General features: G+C 34.3%; 1 protein-coding gene across 5 annotated transcripts in view; it reads left to right on the top strand.

Annotated features, from left to right (window-relative positions):
• USP45 (ubiquitin specific peptidase 45) overlaps nucleotides 1–14,225 on the top strand; it is a 57,742-nt gene that overhangs the window by 24,784 nt on the left and 18,733 nt on the right. For all 5 annotated transcript variants that reach the window (XM_037520144.2, XM_037520147.2, XM_037520148.2 and 2 more), the window contains 4 exons: nucleotides 1,344–1,486; nucleotides 1,845–1,937; nucleotides 5,089–5,219; nucleotides 8,566–8,653. In XM_037520144.2, the coding sequence (XP_037376041.1) occupies nucleotides 1,344–1,486; nucleotides 1,845–1,937; nucleotides 5,089–5,219; nucleotides 8,566–8,653 (455 nt within the window). The remainder of the gene's footprint in view (nucleotides 1–1,343; nucleotides 1,487–1,844; nucleotides 1,938–5,088; nucleotides 5,220–8,565; nucleotides 8,654–14,225) is intronic.

The following is a 14,225-nucleotide window of genomic DNA, read 5'->3' as shown; positions in this document are numbered from 1 at the left end:
GGAAGAAAGAGCAGTAGTAAGTACTAAGAGACATTTTCTGTGTTTGCTGAGATAGACAACCAGACTTTTAAAAGTTAATCAGCAGTGCACAGCAGTATGACTATATCAGATGAATGTAAAGAATTAAATCTGAAGGTTGAAAAAGGAATTTAAAAGAACATCCAGTTAAAACTAAAACTTTTGTGAGCATGGGAAATTCTTATCAAACTCCAAATTGTAATGATTTTTATCAGAACATAATCTGCTATTAAATGTCAGTTCATGAATGTTAGTTTTTCTCATTTTCAATTTATTATTGTTATATTTTAAAGATTTATTTATGCATACAGGAACTGGGGTGCAAACCAGAGGTACAGGGGATGGGGGTTGGTGAAAGGGTTACCTCCCTGGCTGGGGATCGAAATCATGCCACAGTGGCTGCTGATAGCTTCATAGTGCTGAGACTTACCCCTTGTGCCACCAAGGAGGCCCCTTCATTTTCAATGTATTATTAAACATGAACTGTCATAATTTTCAAATCTGGATTATTATGTAAAGGATGAACTGTGTATTTATTATATAAAGCATGAACTATGTACATACTTAGGTAGTTTACTTTTTATATTATGATATTGTTCTGTTAATCTTTTAAATTTTTTTATTTTGACAATTTCAAATTTACATAAAAGTTGCAAGAATAATGCCCCAAAAAAGCCTCTATAATTTCATCATTTATTCTGTTTATTAGTTGATATTCTCTTGTAAGGAAGAGTTTCCCCTCTTTTCCCTCCATTTTATAAGCTATTAATTCAGATTCATTCTCATTTGCTCAGTGAGTAATAATCTCTTATTGTCCTTTATTTTCTTATTCAAGTGTCCCAGATTCGACTAGTGGGAACTTATTCAAAATGGTGCCTGTGTGTTTTTACATACTCATTACTTTCTTTGAGTACTTCCTTATTTTCTGGCACAGCAAAAATGTTATAGGCTCATTTTGACTCTGGGCTGCCCCGGGCTTAGCGTCAGCATTTTCTTCAAGGAGTCTTTACTTCTTTTATTGGAAATAAAGAAACTAAGAAACCAGTTTAGAAACTAAGATCTGGATCTTTTCTTTTCTTTTCTTTTTTTATTATTTTTTTCTTTTTTATTTAATTCATCAGGAATTTATTCCAGAATGTGATATGGAACACATGCATGTTAAAATGAATTATAATTAATTGCTTTTGCAGTAAGATACAAAGTTAGAGGCATTTTTTGGTGTGTTTGTATTATTACCACCCAGGAACACTGATTCAGGTGGAAAATATTTAATTTCAAATTATGTATATTTAATTTTCATGTCAGTTATGTGTTCTCTAACTTAGGTGCAGTTTCTCGAATCATTAAACTTTGCGAAGAAAAATGTGAAATAGGTGAAAAAAAGAAGGGGAAAAAAGGCAGCAGTGTAACATCTGTGAAAGGAATTACAAATCTGGGAAATACTTGCTTTTTTAATGCAGTCTTACAGGTAAGAGCACTCAAAAAGCCTTGTAAAATGTAAAAGATTATTTTGATTTATATTTATTTATAGACCTGTAGACTGTTAAATGTTTATTTATGCCTTTCTCTCTCGCTCTTTTTTTTTGTTTTAGGCTACCTTTTGCCATCATTGTATACATTCATCTACCTTCTTTTTCCACAGTGCTTCTGAAAGGTCTTCCCTGTATTTTACCATGGCTAACTCAGTAGCTGTGACATTTATTGAATATAAGATGTACTCAATTAAATTTTTAAACGCTTAAACTTTTCTGCTATGCTAGATGAAATTTGAATTTTGAGAGAGTATTTATCCTATAAAATCAGGTGTGTCTTTTGTTTTCTTTTAGAACTTGGCACAGTCTTACATTCTTACTGAACTGATTAATGAGATCAAAGAAAATGGCACAAAATTCAAGATATTTCCTTCAGATTGTCAGTTGGTAAGAAGTGTAACTATCTAACTAATATCTCTTTTCAGATGAACCACTGATGCTGCTAGTATCTGTCATTCCTGTTTTCTTAGTTTACATAAGTAGATCATTTTTGTTCTCTAAAGGTACATTTAATTTTAATAGCATCTGAAGGTTTTCTGGAACCTACTCTAATAATAGGTTTTTAAGTTAGTGAGAACAGAAAAGAAAAAAAATAAAAAAGTCACCTCTGACATTCTGAGTTAGGCTGGCAATAACAGATCATGTTACTCAGATAATCTCTCAGAAATCCAAACCTAGACTAGTTAACCCTCAGAGTGATTAAATGAGACAAAGCAAGGCCACTTCATAATTTTGTCTGAACACTGATAAAAACAAGATTACTCTGTCACTTAGAAAATCACAAATACTGCTACTTCTTTACTATAAAAAGCAAAATACATATTAACAGCCTTACCCTCATTCTAGTCTTCCTAATAGATCAGATTTGGCAAGATACCCAATCATACGATTGGCTTGGAAAAAAAATCTAAGATTTCCAAGTAGAAAGTTTTGAAAGACAATATTTTTTTTGTTGTTGTTGTTTTTCTGTTGTTAGAAAGGCAGTCTATCTGAGGAATTGAGGATAGAGGTAGGGAGGGTACCCCTGGGCTATGGGGAGCACCAGAGGTACCTTGGTGGTGGGTGTGCTATGGTTATGTGCAACTGATGAGGTGTGATCCTGTGCCTCTGAATCATGTACAATGTTGGAAACCATTGTTACCACAATAAAAAATTAAAAATTTAAATAAGATACTTTTGAAATTAAAAAAAAAAAGGCAATCTATAAACTTATTGCTTGTTCACCCCTTAAAATTTTAGGGTAGATCCCAATGCCCTTTTCAAAAGTGCAGTGAGATATTAAGGACTACTTTACTAAATGGAAGTTAATACTTAGTTATTTGAAAAGATTTCTGTTAAATGTGATTGGATATTAAGTTTAAGTATCACATTTAGAGCTATATCTCAAGATTGCTGTATGGCAATTAGATATTATAATGGATATCTTTAGTTTTTTTTTTTTTTAAAGATTTAGTTTATTTATGCATACAAGAGCTGGGGTACAGACTGGCTGTATGGGGGGGGCGTGAGAGGATTCACCAGAAACATAGTGGGGAGCAGAACAGGCAGACTGACTGAAATACACTGCTGAGGGGATTCACGGGCGAGGCAGGAGGTCTGCTTCGCCATGTGGGTTGTTCCTTGGCCAACCGGGGATCGAACTCGTGCTGCAGAGGCTGCGGTTGCTTCATAGTACAGTGCTTAACCCCTTGTGCCACCAGGGAGGCCCCAGATCTCTTTAGTTTTATGTCATGGAATTTAGGACAGAGTTGAACTAAGCTGTAGGACAAGTGTGTGTAGATCATTATTTTTTAATCACCATATTAACTTTGTCCTTAATAATCTGCATATGATTTGTGTTTTTTTTCCTTATCTTATTGTGGTGACTTGAACCTTCTGTAACGTGTCAAAAAGAAATGATAGCAGACCTCCTTGCCTTAATCCCAAAATTAGAGGAGAAACAATCTTTCACTCTTTTTAAGAATGAAGTTAACCACAGGTTTTTCATAGGTGTTCTTTATAAAATTGAGGTCTTTCCCTTCTATTCCTAGTTTTCTGAGAGTTTTATCATGAATGGATGTTGAATTTTGTCAAATACTTTTCCTGCATCTAATGCGATTTTCAGTTTTTCTTTATTTTCTGTTAGCGTGGTAAATTACATGGACTGATTTTCAAATGTAAATCCTATCATTTATTACCGGAACAAACTCCATTTAGTTGTGATATATTCTTATATGTTGTTGGAATGAATTTGTTGATATCTATATGCATGGCAGCAGAGTGCTTACTTTTCAAAAAACCATTAATGTATACATACTTACAGAGAAATGTACATCATAAGTTCAGTTTTCACAAATTGAACAGATTGAATTGAAACTAACCAACATTTTGCTTAAGAAACAACATTACCAGTATCTGGAAGCCCCTTTCAGCCACTGCCTCCCTGTCCCACAAGGACAAACACTAACCTGGTTCTAATAAGACAGATTGGTTTTACCTTTTCTAATATATGTAAATGAAATCACACAATCTGCTCTCTTTTATTTGGCTTCTTCCTGTCAACAGAGGTTCATCCATATTGCATTCTCACCTGAAGCCTTAGTTTTGTTTTCAAGGTTTAAGCATACTTTTTAAAACTAAGGTCATTCCTTTATTTAATTCTGAAGGTTTCTTAACTTTGTCTAAGAATACTTTAGTTGGGAGTGATAGGGTTTTGAAACTGCCTTTGATTGTACTTTTGACCCTGAGGTACTTTTCAATTCAGTTAGCCTTTCGGAATACACTTTTGACATTTAAAAGTTGGGTAATTATAGCCTGTCCTTTCTGTGATTTTAGCTAGGTGTTATATTTTTAAGGATAGTTGGTATGGTATATATGTTACAGTAATGAAACAATATATTAGATAATTGTCTTAGAACATAACATTTGCTAATGTCCCAAGATTATATTGAAATCTGCTTTTTATTATTTGTAAGGAAGAGAGGGTTACTGGTGAAGGTAACATTTTAGAAAACAACACATGGTGTGGAAAACATTTTAGAATAAAGTGCATTGATTCTTCACACAATTTTGATTTTTTTTGTTAAACGTTTTCTCTCTCCTTCAACAGAAGGAGATGGTGTATCAATTTTGTGACATAATCTCACATTGTTTATTAGTAAAATACTTGGGGAATGTATGGTGTGGAATTTTTGCAAGTAAATATTATTTATAATTATTTGTGAAGATGTGCAGTATCAAGTAGATGAGTAACTTTACCTTTGGCGAGCACATTTAAGGAATAGTTACAAGCAACTGAATAACGGTGATTTCACTCTTAAGTAGAAGTTTTTTTAAGAAAAGGACAGAGAATGAGAATACCTGTGTTTTTCAAGATAAGAAATGTAATTCAATTTTCCTTTTTTCCATTTTTATATATCCATTTTATAAATGAGGGGATTAAGTTTCTTAATATACTTGAAACAATCTGTCATCTAATAAAGTATAGCCCTTAGATTTTAAATACTATTTTATTTAAAAATTGTTTATTTCTGACTTTGAGTTGATCTTCTTTTTAAAGGACCCTCTAGTGGTGGAACTTTCAAGCCCTGGACCTTTAACCTCATCCTTGTTCCTGTTTCTTCAAAGCATGAAGGAGACTGAAAAGGGGCCACTGTCTCCTAAAGTCCTTTTTAATCAGCTTTGTCAGAAGTGGGTGCATCTACATTCTTAATCTAAATAATCATGAGTTATAAAATATTAACGTATTGTTTAATATTATGTTATTTAATATACCACTAATGTAATTTTTATTTAATAATATATTAATAGTTTTACTAACTTTATTAATAGTTTTATTGCTTCTGTGGCCTAGACTATCAGGAAACGGGACTAACATTTGTTTAGTTGCAGCTCTGTGCTTACCCGAGCCCTCCAGACAGCAGGTCTCTAGGCTGTGTCTGTGTTAAGTGTAGCGAGATTTGCCTAAGGACTTCCTTTCAGGTCTTTGGTAAGGTCAACCATCCTTAAGTCTGGCTTTGGTTTTCTTTACCTTTCAAGACTGAACTCTTTCATGCCAGAATCCATCAAGGTTGGTTTTTTTTCCTCTCCTTACTATTTTGTATCCTATTTTTGCCTTCTGGAATTAATTCTGTGTTGAATCCTACTTACGCCTTTTTCGTTTTCTCTTTATATTTAATGTTTGGAGTAGAGATTTTGGATCTTGAACAGACTGATTTGTCTTCATCCCAAAGAAATCACATATCCTCTCTTGTTCTAAATTTATTTTTTTTGACAGCCTATTCCTGTTTTATGAGTGTGCAAACATTTTTCCTCATACAACTTGAAATTTTTAAAAGTTCTTTCCTATTTCCCAGAGTAACAGCTTTAGTAAGTTACATTTCCTGTTAATGTTTAGTGTTCTCCATATTTTGAATAGGGTGAATCTTTTCATTTATTTGGCAATTTTTATCTTTTTTTTTTCTTTAAGTTTGGAGATATTGGTAGCTCAAGTTGCTTCCATTGGAGAGTCTGTAAGTTAAGCTGTAACCCCATGCAAAGCCTGGGGGACCCAAAATGTCATGGTTGATGGGTTCCCACCCATGTGCTTACAACTGTAGTTGAAGGAGATGACTCGGGCTCAGGGTTCAATAGCAGGGTGTATTTACAAAGCAGAGACAGAAGCTGGGAGAAGAAAAGTATTAGAGGGAGGACCAGAGTTAGTAACGGTGGTTTGAAGATTGAAGGACATGATGGTCTTTGCCAAGGTTAAAGGTCTCAAAGATCTCCGAGAAGGGGCACCACGGCATTCAGCAACAGCAATCCGAAGTGTGATGCAGGCAGCACTGGACACCAAGACATGTAGCACCAAGAGCAACAGCACCAGGGGTTGGTGCTTGATATGTCAGAGGCAGGTGATGGTTGCGTCTGCACATACATGGTGTCAGAGGACAGGGTTCAGTACTGACAGCTCAGTAAAGGTCTTCCTGACAAACCTGACTGCCTCTCTTCCTGCCTCTTCAAGCTCCTTTCAAGTCTCCAACACCTCTCCTCCTTTTTAAACTGATCGAAGCCTGCCTTATATACTCTCCAGAGTGCCCACCTTTCAAGCCTGATTGGTCCTTTTAGTTCATGGCACCTGTGGCAGCTCCTATCAGTTTGATGCATTTATAATCCTATATCTGCATAACTGAACACTAGGATCCAAGGGTGGGGGGCAGTTGTACCAGTTGGGCTTTATTACTGAACACTGGGAACTGGGAGCAGTCGGGGGTGGGGAGAAGCATCCAATCCCAGATGTTTGATTGGTGCTGGTTAAGTTCCAATCAAATTAGTTTGTTCTCAAGCCCATTTTCAATATCCTGGAGCCTGATATAAAAAGGAAGAGGCTAGCCCCTGCCCAGATTGGACCTGCACTGAGGTCAGGGCAGGCTCCTGGGCTAGAGCTGGTCAGCTAGAGGTGGCCTCAGTGGGGCTGGAGGCAAATCACACCCAATGCCTTTCAGCAGAGCTGGGTTTAATAATTTAGGGGGCTCTGCTTCAAGGGCCTGCTTCAATTATATGACATTTTTCTCTAGTCTTAAGAAAAAGCAAAAGAAAAAAATATATAGGTTTGTTAAATTTTATATTTTCTTCATTGAATTAGAAGGCAGTAAATGGTTTGTACGTAGTTGAGATGGAGCTATCATCAGAGAGATGGTAGAGGCAGTTTTTCCTCTGTTCAGGAGTCATTTCCTTCATGTGTGTATGTGTGCCCTTCTACTTGCCAACTGATTGGCGAGGATCTCTGAAGGATTCCTCTGATTCCTCTTGTCTTCTTCCATTTCACTGACCTTCCTTGACATCCACACCACACTATAGTATCTTGCAGTTTCTGCCTCTCATGGGTTCCATCTGTGGAGGCCCAATTAGGGTTTGGACTTGTATCCATCTTGGTTTCTATTCTTATCTCTGACCTAATTGTTGGTCACACCACATGTGGAAAGAGAAGTTCACCAAGGGAGTCAGTGAAAAGTGCTCTTAACATCACGCTGTTACTCCTCTTAGCAAGAGTGAGTAATCAAAATGATGGTTCCTGTTACAGGCTAAATTCATTCCTAGTTAGATAGCTTTTTAGCACCATGGATTCATATTAGTGCATTATTAGACTGAATGTTTATCATGACTTAATGAGTAATAATGTTTAAAGTACTGGAAGTAAAAATCAAAATACCTGGACTTATGTCAGCTTCACTAACATGTTCTTCAGTTTTCTGAAGTGTAAGTAAGAGTTCATATTAATATGAATTCCCTAACAGTGCTGTTGTGTATATAAGACCACTGTAAACTTGTCTTGTGGTACAATAAGCTATTTATGCTCTTTTGTATTAGTTTGACAAAATTCTTTTCTTAGATGAAAAATTTCTTTCTAAATTGAGTACTTGTTTACATTTAAAACAAAAATGTTTATATAATTTTTTAAAGTTACTGAAATTAACCAAGTATGTACTGTGTCAGTGTTCTCTAGGAATAGCACCCAAACTTTTTACTTAATACATACACAGGAAATCTGTCAAATCCTTATAAGAAGTACATTTACAGAAATCAATTTACAGTTCTTTATTTTAATGTAAATAATCTCTTGCTTTTCTTTTAGTTATTTAAGGTAGGAAAATAATATAGTAATTTGTAATGTGTTTCAGCCTTTTTGTTTTGTTTTGTTTTTTGCTCACTTTATATCCTAAATAAATTATTTAAATAATTCCTCTTAGCCCTCAGATAGCTGGAGAAAAATAGTACTTGCCAATTTATTTAAGGATTATGTGACTTAATAAATATAAATCTGGCACTGTGCTTTGCATATAATAGCTGCCTAATAAATGATAATGACATTGTTCTTGGTGCACTTAAAAATCTCATCCTAATTAGGATTAAACAAAATTAATTTTGTTTTTCTACTTAGTGGAGTAAATGGAGTATTTGGCTATGTTATTTCAAAGTGATTTCAAATAATAGTAATGTCTTGTTAATGAATCATAATTGTTCTTTTTTTTTTCCTTTTTTAATTTTTAAATCATAGGGCCCCTGGATTTAAAAGTTTACAACAACAGGATAGCCAGGAACTTCTTCATTATCTGCTGGATGCAGTAAGGACAGAAGAAACAAAGGTGAGGTTTCTTTATATTTATCACATATACTCTTTAAGAAGAGGGCACTAAACTGAAGGGGTTAATTTCTACCATAATTTTAATATATGGTTGAGAAATCCTTTGGTTCTATCCATCTGTATTCTGTTTGTTTTTTTCCTGCCCACCTTTTGTAAGATTTTTTATTTTTTAAGATTGATTTATTTATGCATACAAGAGCTGGGGTATAGGCCAGAGATGCGGGGGGTGAGAGGATTCACCAGAGACAGAGTGGGGAACAGAACAGGCAGATAGACTGAAGTATACTGCTGAGGGGAGCAGTGGGTGAGACAGGAGAGGTCTGCTGCTCCATGTGGGTTGCTCCCTGGCCGGCCGGGGATAGAACTCATGCTGCAGAGGCTGTGGATTGCTTCGTAGTATGGTGCTTAATCCCTTGTGCCACCAGGGTGGCCCTGTATGATTATTTTTTTTAACCCTTTCACAACCCTGTTCTCCTTTTCTTAGTTAATACCCTTAAGTTATAAATAGCAGAAATCAATTTAAACTAGCTATAAAAAGTAAGGTAGTCTGAGAACCCAGCACAAAAGATATAGCTGGGGTTGTGGGAACAGGAAATTTCTTAAGAATTCAGAAAGTGTTCTCATTTCCCATGTTCTCCTGGCTCTGTGGATTTTCCTTTCATTTCTTTGCAGACTGAATTGTTTCTCTGGATGGCGGAACATGGCTACCATAGTTTGCATATTGTCATTACACATATACAAAATGAAACTGGCCATTTATGAATCTCGTTTCTAAATTCCAAAGAGAGATTTCATTTTTCCTTATTGGATTAGAATCCATTCAAATCAGTCACTTGTCTATACAAAGATAGGATTCCAGCCTCTTGGATCAGGGAACTTTTCTGAGAAAGAAAATAACTCATGAACTGGATTCCCCAGTGTTTATTGTATCTTGTTTTTTAATTGATTGCCTGTTTTGTTGACTTTAATATTAGGTTAGTTAAATTCAATTTTCTGGTGGGGCCCTACGCAAATACAACTTTCAGAGAAATGCACAATACTAAATATGTCATATGCACAGCACACACATTCTCTATTTCCCCTCTTTCTCACTCAGTAGCAGACATTGCTAATTGTAAGTTCTGCTTAATCAGCCATTGAATCTTTTCAACATAGCACTGTAGGTAGTCAGGTACAATTGTCAGAGTAGGTGAAATCCTGTTTTCTGTTCAAAGTGAATATATTACAAAATCTCTGTTAATATGAATAAAACAACCATGTGAAAATGAAGTTCTCTTAGGCTTGTGGTAGTTGTTACTATATTATGCAGCAGGCGGACCCCCTTTATTCTTAATTTTTAAAATTGTGCTTTGTTTGAATTGTAACATTGCAGTGTTTCTTTAACTGTAAAGGACAATTTTCAGTGAAGAGTCAGGTTTCCTTATGAATTTTATGAAAGAATAAGTTAATGGCTCCCTCCTACTACCTAACAGTGTATATTGTAATCCTATCCTTGATTGGCTGTTTATTGACTTTCATGTTAATTAAATCAGCATTTGAAGGTGTCACTTCTTTCTGCCATATCTCTATTTTCACATTTTGATTACGAACCCTGCTACCTTATATTTAGATTTGTATCTTTATCTGTTATCTCTTAGATTGTGATCTTTTCAGGAATGATACTATGCATTATTTTTGTAGCCCATGTGCCTTGCACATTGTGTTCAGTGAATGCTTATTGCATAAATTGGGCATAACCTTAAATGGGCAACTTCTGTTGAAAATTTGAACTGAAAATAAAACAAAATAAACAGCTTCTTAAAAAAATTATAGTAACTAGTTTCTAGGTTTGCAACTAGAGATTTGCAGTTTATTTTGAATGTGTTATACTTTGTATAAACTGGTAAATTGACAGAATAATATTGTCTTATGTTGTGTAGTTTGTTTTAAAAAAAACAGTTAAGATTTATAATTAGCTAAATTTGGGAGACACTTACCACAATCTCCCTAAGCTAGTATTTTATCACATTTATATATATAGAAACTGTTAATTCAGAATGGAGAGTCTAGTCGTTCTCACTGCCAAGTAGATGAACTTTCTAATTCTATATAGTGCTGCCTATCCAGTTTAGTTTTAATGCTTGGTCATCAGTGATCAGTATACTGATATTTTAAGTTTGCTATTTAAAATTTAACCATGATTCTTTCATTACTTGGGAAAAGTGTTAAATGTAATTAATCCTTTTAAATGTAATTCAGTAACTATGGTATATTGATATTCTTATGAAGGAGCTAGATACAAGGTGGAGAGATGCTTTGTCATTGTGTTGTGAATAGTAAATGCATTATGTGCTTCTGAGCTTACAGATGATATATGCATTTAAGGTTAATTCAGACTGTTAGTTGTTAAAATGATTTTTTTCTCTATGACTAAATAGTTGTATTTTATATGTAGTGGAATTAAAAATTGCTTCTTTATACATGGCTTTTCCTGCTGATAAAATGAATAAAACAGTAAATATCTATTCCTCCTTTCTCCACCCACCCCCATTTCACTTCTATTTCTTGATGGATTTTCTGTTATATTAAATTATTGCCTTGTCATACTAGTACATTGGGATGCACAGTATCTTAAAACCTCAGTCAGTACAGCAGGAAACATTTGTTGTATTAAAGCTCTTATCTCTCTATCTCTGTTTGAGGTATGGCAAAATTGAAATGTCAAGTCTGTGGATCTATTCAGTCTTGTAAGCAGGGACTGTCATGGGGGTCAGTTACAGTGAGTAACCAAGCAGGAGCTGTATTGTCTATCCTGGGAACTCCACAGCTGTTAATCGTGCTGTTGTTGTAGTTTGTCACTGCCGTGTGTTTTTTGATTGAAGAAAGGCTACAACATTATGTCTGCCACCAGAATCTTCTAATAATGATTAAAAACTACTGACCTCTTTTAATAATGCTTCATTAAAATCTTTTTATTAATGGGTCTTAGCTAAGGAATATAACATGCTTTTACTGAATAGAGTGCTAAAGGGATCATTTGTGCAAAAATTGTACATTTTTATGTACAAAATAAATAAAGTCATAAGAACTTTTATAGGCAATCTTTTCAACTTACAAATATGTGCTGCTGTGCTCATTTCCTTCTAATTTGAGCTGTCACTAAATTAATTTTTATTATCTTCCCAAAGAGATCTAATACATCATTAAATAGAATTATTTTAAAGGTAGACTATCCCAGCTAACTTACATGTTTCGTGCTTTCTTAATTTTGAAAGACGTTTAAGATATAGATTTGAAATCCTTGAAACTGCTAATTGATGAATATGCTACAGTTGTTAGCAGCTTCCTGACCAAAGTCTGTATCTTTTTTTAAAAACTTAAAATAGTTCAAAGCATAACCTGTAACAACAGATGTTATAGATGGACCTACACTCATTTATTTTATTCAACTTGGTGAATTGCCTATACCTATTAACACTTTAGAGAATATTAACAGTTTGGCAAATATAAATGCATGGCTAGATGCATAAATAAAAAAGTAAGTCTAATAGTTGAAAAATTAATAATTTAAATAATTTCATATTTTTACTCTTAAGAGTAGGAATGTGATGTCAAGTCTTACATTTCAGAATTTAATAAAGACTCATTAAATCATAATGAAAGTCATGTTTGAATTAATAAAATATTCAATATTCAGGGTATAAATACATTTATATGTCTCCAAGTGGAGTTAGAAGTTTTTATCTTCAGTAGCTACAGAGACTTTTATTTACCCTTATACTAAGTACTTAGGAAATTTAATATGCTGATCATAGACCAGTTTGAATCTCAGTTTAACAATTGTTGGGGGAGGGTGTTAAAACTTATTATGAAATATACATACAGGAGAATGTATACAAATATACAAAAAAATGAAAGCATGATATAAAGAAGAGTCATTTATGAAATAGCAATCATTCTCTCTACCACCCTTAGAGTAAAAAAAAAAAAAGTATGTAAGTAGGATGTTATCAGTACCTTAGAAACTAGCTTTTCCTTTTTTTTCCCCAAACACTTCTTCCTCATCAGAGGTAACCATTATTTTGACTTATGCAGAAATAAATAATCCCACTGCTTTTTCTATAGTTTTGAGAGCTACCTATATATGTCTAAACAATTTATTGTTTAGTTTTGCTGGATAGCAAGCACAAACTTTATGGATTAAGTCTCCAAGAAGATGAGGTGAGAGAGTATCTGGAGTTCCCAGAGTTTACAGGAGTTCTTTCTGTAAAGTCAGTGGGCAGGTGATTAATGTCCTGCGCTAGACTTACCAAAGCATCTTGCAGAGCCTCAGGAGAGATCAGGTACTAGCTGTCTGGTCCCAAAAGGTATTTTTGCTTCTGAATTCATCATGGCCTGCCTCAGAGCTCTCAGAAATAGGTCAAAGCAGAAAAACTGAGAGGCAATGTGTATCCTTTGCAGATCAAGATAGCAGGGCAAGGCGGGGGGAATAAGAACAATAGCTCATTTGCCATATTTTCTGTTCTCAGACTTAAACCATGGTATGATGGCAAAGGGGATTTGGTGTTGACAGTATGTTTATCTCATAAGTCTCATTGCTCCAATCTGGATTGCTTGCTCCCAAGTCTGAGGCACAGGCCATCTCTCTGGAATTCCTTCTAACTGTGCTTCTTGGAATTCCTTTGCCTCTGTTGGGTGTTGGCTCTGCTTTGTCTGTAAACCATGTTGTTGGTTTAGGCTGTCATTTGGTTGTGTGTGTCTATGTGTGTGTTCATACAAAAATACAGTTATACACGTATGCATGTATATACATTACATGCACATGTACACATACATATATGTACACACATACATATACCTATATACTCATGTGTACATATTTGTGTATGATTTAATACCCATCCAAGAACATGATATGTCTTTCCTTTTGATCATGTTTTCTTTTGTGTCTTTCAGTAATGTTTTCCTCATCTAAATGAGCAATTTCTTATATATTTCTTAAATTCACTCCTAGATATTTTCTTTTTTAGTTGCTATTACAAGTGGGGTATTTTCTTTCATATTTTTAAATTGGTTTTTGTCAATATGTATAAAAACTATTAACTTCATTGTATACGCCACTATTTAAATTATCTTATTATTTGTAGTGGTTATACATTTCAGTTGGTTCTTTTGGGTTTTCCAGGAAAAATCATATCATCTGTGATAATTTTATCTCCTTTATAATTTTTATAACTCAGATTTATTTTTCTGTAAAATGAAATCATTAAAATGCTGCTATGATGACAGATAACATTAGTGAATAAGGGATGCCAGGAGATTTGATCTTACAATTTTTTCTTCTTATGACTATTAATATGATGTCCTCTTAGATTTCCTAGTATTCCTGATTCACTGGAATAAAACCATCTTGGTCATATTGTGCTATTATTTTAATGTTCTACTGTACTTTGTTTCTGATATTTTATTTGGAACTTCTTCATAAGTGGTACTGGTGTGTGCTATATGCACTCTCTGTCAGCATTTGGTTATCAGTATGAAAATAATTTGTAAGTTTCACTTTATGCCCTAAAACATAGGTTTAGTGGCATTCA

This window comes from Talpa occidentalis, unplaced genomic scaffold (assembly GCF_014898055.3).
Source record: "Talpa occidentalis isolate TD23 unplaced genomic scaffold, MPIMG_talOcc4v2.1 talOcc4.2, whole genome shotgun sequence".
Lineage (NCBI taxonomy): Eukaryota > Metazoa > Chordata > Mammalia > Eulipotyphla > Talpidae > Talpa > Talpa occidentalis.
Note: the sequence above shows the minus strand (reverse complement) of the source record. Positions and strands in the feature narration are given on the sequence as shown.